The sequence below is a fragment of the Sardina pilchardus genome, chromosome 14, assembly GCF_963854185.1.
Source record: "Sardina pilchardus chromosome 14, fSarPil1.1, whole genome shotgun sequence".
Classification (NCBI taxonomy): domain Eukaryota; kingdom Metazoa; phylum Chordata; class Actinopteri; order Clupeiformes; family Clupeidae; genus Sardina; species Sardina pilchardus.
Window position 1 is genome coordinate 7,152,881 of NC_085007.1, and position 15,064 is coordinate 7,167,944.

At 41.9% G+C, this 15,064-nt stretch overlaps 1 protein-coding gene and 1 long non-coding RNA gene across 3 annotated transcripts in view; both read left to right on the forward strand.

The window, feature by feature from the left end:
- The first annotated feature begins 1,755 nt into the window (after positions 1-1,755).
- LOC134101333 (uncharacterized) lies at positions 1,756-11,946 on the forward strand. Its single transcript, XR_009941368.1, has 4 exons — positions 1,756-2,044; positions 5,322-5,408; positions 7,753-7,988; positions 10,041-11,946. It is a non-coding gene; the product is annotated as an uncharacterized LOC134101333 (long non-coding RNA).
- Positions 11,947-14,029: 2,083 nt separating this feature from the next.
- Positions 14,030-15,064, forward strand: part of si:dkey-81j8.6 (STE20-like serine/threonine-protein kinase) — a 19,363-nt gene continuing 18,328 nt past the window's right edge. For both annotated transcript variants that reach the window (XM_062553797.1, XM_062553798.1), the window contains exon 1: positions 14,030-14,438. In XM_062553797.1, the coding sequence (XP_062409781.1) occupies positions 14,289-14,438 (150 nt within the window). In that variant the 5' untranslated portion in view covers positions 14,030-14,288. The remainder of the gene's footprint in view (positions 14,439-15,064) is intronic.

Here is a 15,064-nt window from a genome sequence, read left to right on the forward strand (position 1 = left end):
AGGGTGACTGCTTGAGCATTCATTTGTATACAGTGAGAAAAGGAGGCACCTGTGCTGACTGTAAAGCCCAACGCCCACCAGAAGCGACGTTCAGCGGTGTTCGACGGTCTGGGCTTGCCGCGCAGGATTTTAGAATAGTTTTCTATCTCTGTGCGGCTGCTGCGCGGCAGACGTTTCCAGTGGGCTTTGCTCCATTGAAAACAATGGAGTTCTAATTTATTTCGTGGCGCGGCTCGCCGCGTACGTGTCTGGTGGGCGTTGGGCTTAAGTCTTGTAGATGGGAAAGAGCTGTACAGTATTGTGATCAGAGTTTGACAGGGGGGAGGTTGATTTGACGTTATACATTTTTTTAATGAGTGGGTTCTTGTAAAGGATGTCATGGACATGGACTTCTTTTCGTTGTAGTGCTGCTGGTGTCATGAACCTCAAACAAAGTTTCTTGATGAATTTCATCATCTGCAAAATGTAATAAAAGATTTTGACGTAGAGAATTACTACTCAGTTCAATGACTATGAGTAGATTTAAGTTTAGATAGTTAAAGTTATCTTTCCACTTTGTATAAGTAATTCATCAAGGAACACATTTAGTGCACAGAATCAACAAATCCCCTCCAATTTATCTCTTCATACAGCTGGAATATGGAGGCCTGTTCTCTCTGGAGAAGGAGGTTCAGTGTAGGGAACACTGGGAATGTGGCCTGAAGGAACAGGATGCAGACTTCCGTCAGGGCTTTGGAAAACACAACCGCCAGCCCTCTGAATGGATGCCCTTGGATGTATTTCATCCCCAAAGACAGCTTGTTAATGTTGGGTAACTGTCTTCTGGTAAGTTACGGACTGCACTTAACGATAAATCTCTTCATCTGTGTGTGTGTGTGTGTGTGTGTGTGTGTGTGTGTGTGTGTGTGTGTGTGTGTGTGTGTGTGTGTGTGTGTGTGTGTGTGTGTGTGTGTGTGTGTGTGTGTGTGTGCGTGCGTGTGCGTGTGTGTGCATGTGTGTGTGTCTGTGTGTGTCTGTGTGAGTGAGTGTTTGAGCCCCTGCCTCTGTGCCTGTTTATATCTTACAAGGAACAAAGAACATAGCAACAATCCTTCAAAAAATCTGTATTGTTTTCAGCCCAATAGCCTACATATAAATATTTCATGTAGCCCATAATAATTACAACAACAACAACAGTACTGTTGTTGTTATTATAATAATAACTTTTATCTGCATTAATATGGCGATGGTAAAATCTGACACTGTAAAAGTTCTTGACTAATAATGAAACACAGTTTGCCGTAAAAATATAAATAAGCTAAATGTTGGTGCCCCCTCTGTCCTTTGGTGCCCTACGCACAGTGTGTGATGCGCATGGTGGGAGCGTGGCAAGACTACAGATGTGTCCATCTGCACTGCGTGGAAACTTTTGTGTATGGGGACAAAAACAGACAGCCAACCCCCGTAATTCGAACTATGCAACTAGTGTTCCAGTAAAAGAGATGTGATTCTGGTAACTTACTCGTAAGCGAAATGAAAAATCGCGTATCGCATTGCTGGCAACTCTCCTTCATTCCTTAGCTTTATGAGCTTGGCTCAAGACTCCGATCCAGGTGTCTGCCCTGCGTGGAAACTTTTGTGTAGTTTTTTGGGGACAAAAACAGACAGCCAACCCCTGTAATTCGGACCAGCGGAGTTTGGCTCAAGACTCCGATTAGGCAACAGTTCCGACTGCAACGACTCTCCTTTTATGGCTGCAGTGGGGCTGGCTTTCGATGATTTGTTTTAGATATATAGGCATACTAATTTAGTCTCAGGCAAACGTTGCGCTATTGTAACGAGGTAGACAGGGCTCCATGTCAGAGAGGAAGGTGCAGGCTTTGACATAATTTACATTAGCCAACAGGTAGCCTGTTTAGCAGCACAGCTTCACCGTAATCAGAATCAGCTTCATTGACAGGCTTACGTACTGTAAACAATCAAGAAATTTGACTCCGGTCATTCTCATCCTTCGCCTGATAAGCTTTTTTTGGAGCCAAGCAGATGCCTACGCGACAACGACGTGGTAGGAATGGTGTATTATGATCCATTGCAAATGTTTACATTGTATAGCTTAAAATAATTAAAACAATCTAACGACAATTTTCATAGCCTTATGCCACATGGTATTTGCTGTATACTATTGAAATATAATTTACCATTAGCCCCGGGAGGCTGTAGGTTACACTGATTTTAGAACAGCTAAGGAGAGTTGTTAAGCCTCATGTTGTGTCCTTGGGGTCAAGTTGACCCCAAGCAATGTTTAACATCATAAAATATATGGTTCACTTTTTCTTGTTTTGCTTCAAGTTTCATGACTTTTCCTCATTTGAAGGGTACAGTAAACATGAAATTTGCACAAAAACATGTTTCCAATGTCCTGTCAAAAAATAGTTAGGCTACGTTGGTGTTCTTGGGGTCAATTTGACCCCATTTTTATGAAACATGAGGTAAATGAATATTTGACACATTATCGATATTATTATTGTAATAGTATGAGAACATGTAGTTATCATCATTATTACATATAAGTACATATTACATATTATTTTGGCAGACCTGAAAAAGTCCAAAAAGTCAGCCTTTGGACTGTTGACACTGGATTGGCCATATTGCCAGCCAGGGTTCCAGGGTTCATAAAGGGGTGTGGGGGTGGGATTGTTTTGTAGGGCTTTTGATGGTGGTTATTACACTCTTGTTAAGTACCTACCACAAAAAAAAATGGGTAAAAAAAATTAATTTGTTTTTAGCTGGGGTCAAATTGACCCCAAGGATAACGAACGTCGGTAAGATTTGAGGACAACATGAGGGTTAAGCTTTCTGGGCTACCTTTATTTAACTGAGTTATCATTGTGAGAATTTGTCATCCTCGCTATGCTCGACTTGTGTGACACATTTTGTTAAGAGACAGCGTGGGAGACAGCCAGGCGTAACGCTTCCCAGCCGCATGAAGTCAAGTAGAGTTTATTTATATTTCATACACAGAGGTCATTGACTGTGATTTACATAAACAGATAAAATAGCAGATAAAAGCATAGATGGGCAAAGATAAATAATAATAATGATAATAATAATAAAAAAATATAGCCTAAGGAATATAAGGAATAATTAACAAGAAAACATATATGACTTAAGGTGGAATAATTGAAAGACAGATACAGGTATGTTTTTAACAGATAGACTTTGCTGGAGTCTAATTTAGCAAACCAGTGATAGTGATCCTTCTCACACCCAGAGCCAGTCTTTGAGGATTCGTTGACGTCGTAGGCCTATGAACGCACTATACGGTTAGGCTGCTGGTATGTCCGTCATTGCATGGTGGTGCTGTCTTAGCCTGCTTGCCATCGACTTGAACTGGGAGGGCGTGCCAAGCTAGTGCTGTCTGCTCTGTCTGAAAATTCTAACCGGATATACCGCAAAGCGGTACACAATATGACCACCGCTCAGTCCTGCAGATTCTCTCCGCAAACATACATCACGCTTGTCAATTTGTCTCTGTCTCCTACTCCAGCCACAACTGCATCTTTTTGTATGTAAATGAGTGTGTGCATGTGTGAGCTTGGTTTTGTGCATGTGTGCTTTTCTGTCTGTGAGTCTGTCTGTGCTTGTCTTTGTGTGTATTTATGTGTGTGTGTGTGTGTGTGTGTGTGTGTCTGTGATTGTCTCTCTGTGTGTGTGTGTGTGTGTTGTTTGTTTGTGTGTGTGTGCATAAGTGTGTGTAGGCCTGCATGTGTGTGCATGTATACTTATATGAGTGTGTGGATGCGTGTGCATAGTGTGTACAGTCACTAAGACTAAGTGAACCAAATTACACAAAACTTGGCATACATATAGAGGGTCCAAAATGAATAAAAAAAAAGGTCCGCACACTTGCTCTCGGTGAGTTTCAGACTGGTGCCAAAATCCAGAATTGTGACACCCTTAGGCATTTTTGAGACATAGTTGGCAACCAGTCTTAATTTGTCAATTTGGGTGTGCTGAATTCAAATCTGTAAAATGACAAGCTCTATCTGACCTCTGGTGACCTCTAGAGGTCATTGAACTTTGGGGCTGTAAGCCTCCCAGCTGAACCCAGTTTCTCATCTTCATAGGCAACGAAATGTGCTAAAATGACGAATTAAGTTAATGAATGGCCTTGTTTGGTAAATATTGAGGTTCTGAGGTACAGGCCAGTTGGTGTAGGCTATAGTATTTGAAGAGACGGGTGCGCACATCCAACAGGTAACAGGTGCCAGACAAAAACGTGTCAGAGAGATGGGGATGGTCTGCACACTGTATAATGGCTCCAAAAATACTTTATTTATTTACTAAAGAGGCAACGTTTCGATCAACAGATCTTCATCAGGCCTGTACAACACTCAACAACAATAGAAAAAGAATACAAATAAAAATACAGAACCGTAATAATAAAGGCAGTAAGACTATAAGGGTTTGATTCCAAAACGCTATATACAGTATCCCTTTTTTAGAACATTAAAAAGTCATGTTATTTAATTGTGTATTTCAGGTAATATCAATAAAAATGCAGTTGTTTTGTTTTGATTGAGTAAAGATAAATCAACTAAACATAAACCAATACAGCTCCACTGTAATTACTTGCAAAACAAAATGTAAAAAAAATATTTATGAAAATTCATTAAAATGGTGGATATAGCGTTTTGGAACCAAACTCTTATAAGAACAAATGCAGTATGTACAATTGCAGATGAATAGACACAATGGGTGGGTTAGGCAGGGATCACATTAGCCAGCGGCAAGTGGCAGCGTCAAGCGTAACGCAACGCTCAGACCATAATAATACATCCAAAACATTCAATCTCGTTGCCAAGTTCAATCTTTGTTGCTACGTCCTTAGACGAATCTGATTGGTAAAAATACCTAAACATTCCAAAACTGACGTGTGACGAGCCGAGCGTTGCGCTTCAAAGTTGAACCAAGTTCAACTCACAGTTTGCTCAACGCTAGCGTTACGCCAGCGTTGTCACCATTCCGCTGCCGAACCATAGAGAACAATAGGAAAACTGTTCCCGAGCCCTATTGAAAAGAGGGTGGGAATAGTGCAATATCAGTATAGACTGATGGGTAGGAGAGGAGATAGAGAGAAGATGATGTCTGTAAACAATTGTTAGAAAAATTTATTGAGGCATATACAATAAGTTCTACGAACGAATTCATGTTGACATGAAAAAAAAATGTGTGACTGAGTGAATTTGTGATTCAAAAATTGAGTTTTATTGACTTCAGTTAGAGTGTATGCAAACTTCAGACTTCAGAAGTGAATCAAAAATATGCCTCATTTACAGTGTCCGGGAGGAGACGCATCCCGGAACCAACCGCTCCTCGTTTGGCACGCAGCCGCAGAAGCAACAGACGCGGCAGCTACAGGAGTGGTGAGTACCCATCAAGTTTCAGCATGATTGTCTCTTCCAGGGAAACTGTTGTTGAATGATGGAACCATGGAGGTATTATAAGAACTGGAGAAAGTGAACAAGTCCCGCCCCCATTCATTTCAAAGGGAATGCTAGGCTAGTGAAAAATGCCAAAATTGAACGATTTTTTCAGGCTTCAACATGGCGTTTCAAGGGGCTCGTTTCCGGTGCCGTTTTGCTTAGCCAATTAAGTGGCAGGTTACTGATTGACGTAAGGTACAGAAGGAGAGCTCGTGCTCACACTAAGCTCGTGCATGAGCTGAGAGTGGAACAGCCACCAATCAGCATGAGGAAAACTATGGGAAAACGGCACCGGACATGATGTATTTCTGGAAAATGGCGACGAGGAAGTGCCTTGCTAATCGGCGAAGCTAATCAGTGAAATCCTGACCCCCTGGATGGAACTCTTCTTTAATAGTAAAGATACAACATAGTACACTTTTAACATCAATTCTCAAGGTTACATATTAAGCTACAAATCCTCAAAGCTACATTTTAATTGAACATGTTAGCAAAAGTCTTTGTGGGCATCAGGGCACGAAAAATGGCCTAATGAAACAACACACGATTCACCTGCAAACCCCATGTAATTTCATGACTTATATATGAATTATTTTTATGGGCTCTATATAGATAGGTGCCAACCTGGTAAAAGACTATTCAAAGAAGTTGTTGTCAGTAAAGCAAAGAAAGGCTACACTATTGACTATTAATGGTATGGGGGCTAATACTTTTGAACATGTCAATTCTTCCTTTTCTTGTCACAAATCAGAGAATGAGTAAAAAATGATCATCAAACTTTGTGGGCTTGCTGTCTTCCTGTCTTGTGGGCCTGCTGTCCATTTTCATGTATAAACAAAGGATTATATCTGATTTCACAAGGGGGGCTAATCATTTTGGCCTTAACTGTATTTATGGGCTCTCTACGGAATAAAATGAAAATGAAATGTTTTGCTGGGTTTTACAACAGCAACGAACAGGTTTCAGCCAATCATAATTGCCAGTGAAGTAAGAAAATGTCAATGCAAGCAGGCAAAGGCAGGTTTAAAGATTGCAAACATGGTAAGACATTTATTAGCTAACAACAGTTTCAAGACTACGGCCGGAGGTGGGCATGACTACCACTTAGGCCGGCAGCCCGACTGACCTCCTGCGCTGTGTGTTCTCTCTGCATTTAAGGCTGGGATTATACTTGCTGTCAGATCAAGCGTAAGCGTATGCGCCCGTGTGCGACCTGCTGTGTCCTGTGTACAGACTCGCTGCAGCATTATGCACCCAACTGGAGGTCTTCACTAGGGGGAGACTATAGTAACATCAAATGTGGATGTGGCCATGTGCCATTGTTTACTCGCATAATTGCCCCCAGCTTCGATGTCGATAATGCATCCTGCATCGCCCCCTACTTTCTTGCGGACGTGTCATGCGTCATCTCGCGGATGACGCGTGGCGCGTCTCGTGTCGCGTCATCTCGCGGACGCGCCATGTTCGCTGTGTCAAGAAGAAAGCAAAAGGACAAAAAGGCAGTTGCATCATCAAATGATCAAAGGGTTCATAAGGGCAGTTGGTTGACTAGGATTTGGTCTCAGGGGTTTTGGGTCGTGACTAAAGCAATGATGACATATTTCTACTACACTGGAACTATCCGATTTAGAAAGTTACAGTAAACTCGAGTAACAATGGAAAACGTCACCACAGATTTGTCATCACCACAGATTCTACAGTTGAACAGTTTTGTTCCTCAGTTGGGTAGAGGATGATGAATTTGAAAAACCCTGTTTAAGACGATTGTGGGTAATTGATAATCTTTTACAAATAGTTGATCAATTCTGCCTGCAATTAGCCCGGCTTTAGGCCTTCTGATGCTTTCAATGTTATAGGAGATCAGGGAAAGCCCATTTATTCTTTATTGAGAAGTGTTGTGGTGGTGATAGCCTTGTCTACTCTGGCTATCACCATTACTAGGCTCAATCTTTTAAGAGTGAACATTAGTCTGGGGAGTCTGTGCTTTATTTCTACTGCACAAGAGGCGTGATCAATGGGCATTTGGGCATAGTTCAAATGACTACGCTTTTGGATAGGTATGCCTTTTGGATAAGCTAGTTTCTGATGGGACCCAGAAGATGTGGACAGGAAGCAGGAGCGATAGAGGTTTCTGCAGGTTTCCAGCCTGAGCTGCAGGGCGAAATCCAAATCGCAGGCAGATCAGGCAGAGTTTACCCAGCCTAAGCCTTATGGTCATTGAGTGAAATAAGAGTTTGAAGAGGATGCACAACTAATCTCTGTCTGTCTTTCTTTCTTTCTCCAGACCCTAGCCATCCCCAATCATCTTTCACTGTCACATCATATGAATGCCCTCTTCAAACAGCGACGGGCAAGTGTGCTGTTGGCCGCAGAGGAAAGGTTGTCTTTACAAAAAATACAAAGGCACCAAAATGGAAAGTATGGCAACTCAAGAAGAAAGGTGAAGCCCAGGGCACATTTTGTCTGGTGTTTGTATGGAATGAAGATCATGTCCTTATTCAGAATGGAGATGAGGTGAAGGTAGGCTATATATTCCTGGTTGTTCACTTTTTCTTTGAAACGCTCATTCCTGCATGCCACATACAGTAGCATGGGTTTTCAACCAGTGATCTGCACCACAACCACATACTGTACCAAAACCAACCAACCACCATAACATCAGCCACTGCTGGATCAATGTAGTTTTCTCGCTTCATTCCATGTGCTGTCACTTTCACTCTTAACTAACTGACCTTACCCTGTGCCCGTCATATTGAGGGTTTTCACCGACTTGACCTTCTGCGGTAACCCAGATGCGCGGCCATATTGGAGGTACTTGGTGTAAACAACTGAATGGAGTACAATGGAGTATTGTGCACTTTGGATACTTTAAGCAAAGATCCTTAATTATTGACAAGATAGAGCAACGTAATGCATCTCTATGGAAGCAAAATTCTAACAGTTCCGGTCTGCTTAAAGAGGCGTGTCGTAAAGACGTCATAGTGGGATATCGATCTCTGTCAGATTGGCAAGCAGTTCAGTTCGAATGTTAACAGGTCTGCTTAAAGGGGGAATTTAGCCCCCCTCCCCTTTGCGAAGACAGAACGCGGAAATGATCGAACGTTTGCGCCTCTCGCTCCGCTTTAACCCTCTCTGCTTTAAGTCAGGGTTGTAAAATCTCATTTTTGGTCAGGGGCCACATAGAGAGGCGCTCCTTGTCAACAGGCAAGGCAGGCAACTGCTTGGAGCTCCGAGCCACTAGAGGGCGCTGGGACCTGGTCTCAGGGCATTCGCTGGTGGGACAATCGAGAATAGGGCTCGGGATCATGACGTGAAAACTTCGCTGGCGCAGCCATATTGGCAGCTTCACTCCTATAGTTTACTATGGATTATTTACTCCCGCCTATTAGTGTGTTCCTGTTACTTAGTTTTTGCCTTCTTGGTCGTATGTTGATGTGTAGTGGGGTGTAACAGCACCACCCATGATCGCAAGAGGAAAATAATCGCTAATACTACATTTCTGCTTCGTGTCTTCTGCATATGAATGAATGGATATTACGCTCGGTGCGCTACCAATATGGCGGATATTCCTAGAATGCAAGGCTTGTTCCCGAGCCCTATTACGTCCATAGACATTGAATGATGGATTACGTGATTTTGCGTGCTCCTGTCCTGTCTTACGTACAGTATATCTGTACATGTATGGAATTATAAACAGCGGATCTGTGTTCAAACGAGTTCAAAGACTCCACACAGATTTAGGCTACTGTGGTAAACATCGGAGTTTGCCATTGACTCAATGAAGTTAGGCAGAGAGATTGAACATGGTTTCTACATCTATAATATGACAATAAAGTTGAACTAGCTAGTGACAGTTACAACTAGTTAAGCAAGGAGTCAAGGAGATGGTTAATGTCATGTTTGTATTAGGGCTGTCATAGCGCCTTATTTGCGCCTTATGTTTGAGATGTAATCTACGACGGGTCGGCATCAGGCGGCCAAAGCTGGCCTGCCACTGAAATAATTTCGTCCAGCCCAAATTACTGTACATCCTCGTAAATGTGTTCTCTACAATGAAATAATCTTTGACACCCCTGCAAGTGAATGTAGCCGTGTCAAAACAACAGAAAAGCTCATCAAAATGCATCCAAGATGCAAAGATATATAGGGAAGGACTTGGACCACAAGAGGCGCGTTATTTTGAGAGATTTCGGTTTATTGGTGGTGCAGATCCCTACGAGTTGGGTGAAGGAGACGTAGTACCAAGTCCATCCACAAGGGCCTCCTTTTTCCTCTGATAAGTTGCATGGCTTTCCTCTGGCATTCCAAGTTGATAATAAAAAAAAGGTTTTCTCTGGCTGACCTATTGGTACAACCTAAAACACGGCAATAATTAATCATTTTTCTTGACGACGTTCGGGATCTACTTACGTGCCTGTGCTTTATTGTGATGTGGAGTGTCTCCAATATGGCGTCTTACGGTCTGATGATGCGTTGTGAAAACCCTCAATAGGGCCCATTACCTTCAATTATGTTTAATGTCAGAATGTCAGAATATTTATATTAAATATTTTGTACATTATTTTTTCCCAGCTCCAGCCTGTCCCTAATCTCCAGGAAAAAAGAAATGAATACCTGAATTCTACCCAATGTCATTTTCAGTGGTGCAATCTGAGTGGAAATAAGGCGAGTTTGCAGTCTGCGGCCGCGACGGATTTATACTTGGCAATCGACATCGACAAACGTACACTGATTGCCAGCAGAGATGCATTGAAGGCAGAATCTTTTGCGTTAATAGATACTACTTAGATTATATCAACATAATTGTGTAAAACACATTTGGTTTGTTTCTTGGTTTCAGGGCATATCTGTGTTATATTTAAAGGGCTGATAGAATGTAAAAATTTTGGTATGTTAAATACAGGGAACTTCAAAATCCCATTGTCACCTCCTTCCTAAGGAAATCTTACAACCTGAAACTGCGGCTGTAAAACGGGCCAATCTCAACGAAGCTCAGAATTCAGTTGTTTGACCATACAATAAGGAAACAAATCCAGACTCTGGTCTACAGTATTTCCTAAGAACTCAGTGTGATTCAGCATTAATGGTAGGAACATATTGCATTGGATGGGTGCGTGGCTGTCATGCAGGCTTCCCAGGTTCACACCCCGCGACGTGCATCATTCACCTAAGTAGATCTTGAAATAAGTGGTGTTCGTCAGTTTATTGGCAGATTGCATCATTCCGAGGGCTGAGAACCATAGGGGCGTAAGTGACATTTCACCAACTTTACAGGAGAGCCAAAACAAAACTAACTGCTTCTATATGTTCACAGTTAAAGACCTTTGGTTTTTGTTCAATAACTATATATTTATAAACATTTTACTTCTATAATTTTGTCAGCTGAGAGAGCTCATCAAGAGCTTTCAGGTGATATATATATATAACTCAATGTTGACCAAAATGTCACTTACGCCCCTTTGGTTCTCAGCCCTCAATTCATTAGTTGCATACCGCCACCTACTGCATTGCAGAGTGAATATAGTCATTGGCTGCAAGGTAATTAATTATTCATGATGTCCTGAAGACCGCAAGGGGGCGCTAAATCTGCCAAAATGAACTGTTTTATTCTCCAGCCTATTATAGTGTTTTAACAAAGCTTGTGAAATAACATCTGAGCATTTCATGGACTTGCCTAAGTTACAAGGTAAAATGCTCAGTTGCAACCATTCTATCACCCTTTTAAATCCTAGCAGTCCAAAAGAGCATACTTATTCTTATATATAATATAATAATAATAATAATAATGATAATAATAATATATTTCACCTTTATGCAATTTGTGACTTCTGAGTATTATGATGGCCATTAGCTTCTATTAGACATTCCTGTCTGTATTCAGCTGTTGCATTGTATTCTTCTAGGCTTGGTAAGAGTGCATTTAGAGAGGGCATGTCTCAAGTAAATGAATAATGTCTGCGATGAATCATGCTCTCTGAGGTTTCGGTAAGCGAGGTAGTAATTAATATCAATATGAAACCTTTCAATTAAATGTAATTGGATACAAATATTTAGTGAAATGTTGTATGCCAGAGTGGACACACAGAAGCAAAGTTACATTTGTATCAAATTGAATTTGTGTAGTAACCTGCTTGTATTCTATTTATATTTATAATATATCTATAATATACTAATGTTATTGCTACTACTACACTGCACATGTTACTCATACATTGTTCAAACTGCATGCTGCTCTTATAAGGTCACTGCTAATGAACTGCACATATTTATATTTAATTTATATTACTGTAACCACTACTGTCAGCACTATATGTCTCATGCTGTTTATATTGCACCACCTGTCTATACTATAGTATAGTGTATATCACACTGCACTTTTCTACATTTTTTTTTTTCATTTTTAGTCGGACGCACATTTCATTTTGTTGTCTCTGTACTTGTACCCTGCACAATGACAATAAAGTTTAATCTGATCTCATCTAAGGAATGTCTGATGAATGGAAAGTCCACTAGGTGGCAGGAAAGCATCAATACTAGTTCAGTATTCTCTGTAAGTGTTTGCAGGTGTGTACTGTATGTGGGTTTTACCAATTATCAGATGTGCTTGCATTTTGAATAGAGGTGTTTCGCAATAAGTGTGTTACAGAATTGCAAACAATGTGCAAAGCAGAGAATGTGTTTAAGCTATGGTTATACAGTGTTTAAAGTACGCTGCCAGAAGTTTAGATATTAAGACTTTGGTCTAAGCATTCGATTTTAGTGCATAAGCAATGGGCCTAAACTGTAATCCCCCTTTCATCCTATTTTGTTTTCAGGAGCTGAGAGCCTAAAGTGGAGAGGGCAGTCCTCTTTCCTGTGTGCGCTTGATCTCTCTTGCCGCGTGTGTGTGTGCGTACGTGTGTGTGTGTACAGTATGTGTGCATGTAGTTTGGTTTCTTGGGCCTATGGTGACCCGCCTCCCCACCCGTAAGTCTCATCCAAGGCATCAATGTTGAGTCTCATGAAACAGTCATGAATGCTTTATGTGCAGTTTATGACAGCTGCTATGAATGTGTTGTGACACACAGCTATATAAGACATAACACTTGGAGATAAACAACTCACCTCTACGCCAAAATGAAACACCACAATCAAAACTCAACAATCCTTTCAAAAGATGTAATTATAATAACAACGAAACCATACACACATGCACTGTTCGAATTACTCTTAGAATTTCTGAAGTACTGTAATCAACTCATTTTTTTTGTTTTGCAACAAAAGTGTTTAAGAAAAAAACAAATATTCTTACAGAAATAAAGTAGAATCACACTCATCAATGCACTAGTAGTGAATGGGATGGTGTGGGGGCTTTATGGATTCTAATAGTGTAGAAGCGCGTGCGCACATCTGAAGATTTCAAAAAAGGTAGGTGCTGGACTAAAAAAGCAACAATAAAAAGGACAGAAAAGTTTGCACACTAAAGCTCCTATCTTTTTTCTTTTATTCACCACATGTAACGTTTCGGGACACACTGTCCTTCAGGTCATGTCCTCTCGGGCAACGGGGAAAGTATCACCTTTGTGTAATGTGGGATACATTTGATATGTTTCTCATTGTATTTAACTGTTTTAGTATAATTGCCATATACTGTAGTGAAACCTTACCATCCTTTACCTTAGGAATGTTAAGATGACCCCTGGGTCAGGTAAAAGCCTTGACACAAATAGGCTATTGCTTCGGTTGAGGGGTTCTTGTAAACATTCTTATCTTTGTTAAAGATAAACGTTTTTCAGTTAATCAATTCGTTCCATACTGTTATATATGATTAAATGAGTCATTAGCCTACTGGTCGAACAATGTTTTTTTTTCGGCCGCCCTAGTGGTCTGTAGCGGTAGAACCACGCTTGCAATTTCAGAAGACACACTAAATGGGAATGCTTTTAGATCAAAGCCTCAATACCTAATCTTCTTGTAGCATAATTTAAACACTGTGTAACCACAGCTTAAACACATTCTGAACTTTGCACATTGTTTGCACACTTTTCTCAATGATAACAGGAGATTTCACTTATAAACAAAGTGTCATAGCGCACAAAATCGTGTGTAGTGTGTTACAGAATCAGAGTAATGTGTGTGTACAGTATGTGTGTGTGTGTGTGTGTGTGTGTGTGTGTGTGAGAGTGTGTGAGTGTGTTTGTGTGTGTCCTTATGACCTGCTGCAGTGTGTGGAGGGTGAAACCACTGATATACGCATCAGAATAATGACAAAATGGAGACAAAACACACTGAGACCAGTGCCACTTGAAACTCTTCTTCAGTACAGTAAGCATTAATTCTCTATCCTTGAATTGGCCTCTCCTTCCTCAGGTATTGTTTGTTATAACCCCCAGCGTAAACAAGTCTCTGCCCTCAACAACAACACACAGATCAAAACACACAAGCAAGCCTCCAACACATTACCCATTTTCTCTCTCTCTCTCTCTCTTTCTTTCTCTCTCTCTTTCTCTCTCCCCCTGCTATCTTTTAGCGGATGTGGTTTTGCGTTGCAGTTTCCTGGCTCGCGCAGAGGTGTGCAGAGGCTCAGAGCGGCGTGTCATGTCTTGTCAACTGTTTGTGTCGTGTGCCTCCGCTGAAAGTCCCTTTGTCCTAGAAGACGACAACAGTTCTCGGCAAGCGCCTGGGGCGATGCCCACCGCCTGACGGACAGGACGACCCACTGGACGCTTCGGGCCGGGACAGACAGACAGACAGACTCAGCGCAGCACAGAAGAGGGGGACAAAGAAGAGAGAGAAAAGAGGAAGAAGAAGAGGAAGGAGGAGGAGGAGGAGAAGAGGGCAATGGCGGCCCTCTTGATGCGAATCTTCCGTCTGGGTGCGGAGAAGAAGCGTGTGAAGCAGTATGAGCACCTGCAGAGGGACCTGGACCCAGCCGAGGCCTGGGAGACCCTGGGAGAGCTGGGGGACGGAGCCTTCGGGAAGGTCTACAAGGTAGGAGGGGAGAGAGGGCGTCATCACACACACACACACACACACACACACACACACACACACACACACACAAACACACACACAAACACATATCAACACATCATACAAAAACACACACACAAAAAAACACACACACACACACACACACACACACACACACACACACACAAACACATCATACAAATACAAACACAAACACACACACACACACATCACACCTGAACCACAGGTCGGGCGATAAAGATATGCACACACACACACCACACCACACCACACCACACACAAGGCTCAAATGAGACACTTAAACATCAGCTTTACATTCACATAGCCCCATTGTGATGATGCATGGGCACCCGCGCTGGGACAGAAAGCACACTGGCCTCTGGAGAGCAGTGGCCTATCCACAGGGCTCGAGCATCTTTAGGATACGAGGCACAAACATCACACCATCACACACACAGGACACACACCTCCTGCTGACTGCTATATTTAAGTCTCTCACATACACTACTGCATAACATTGACCTATCCACTTGGTCATGGGCTATGGCCATGTGCAGTGACAGTCATGGAACAGGCTGTATTGTGAAAGAGTCTACAGTAGCTTCAGTTTGAGTTCTCTATTT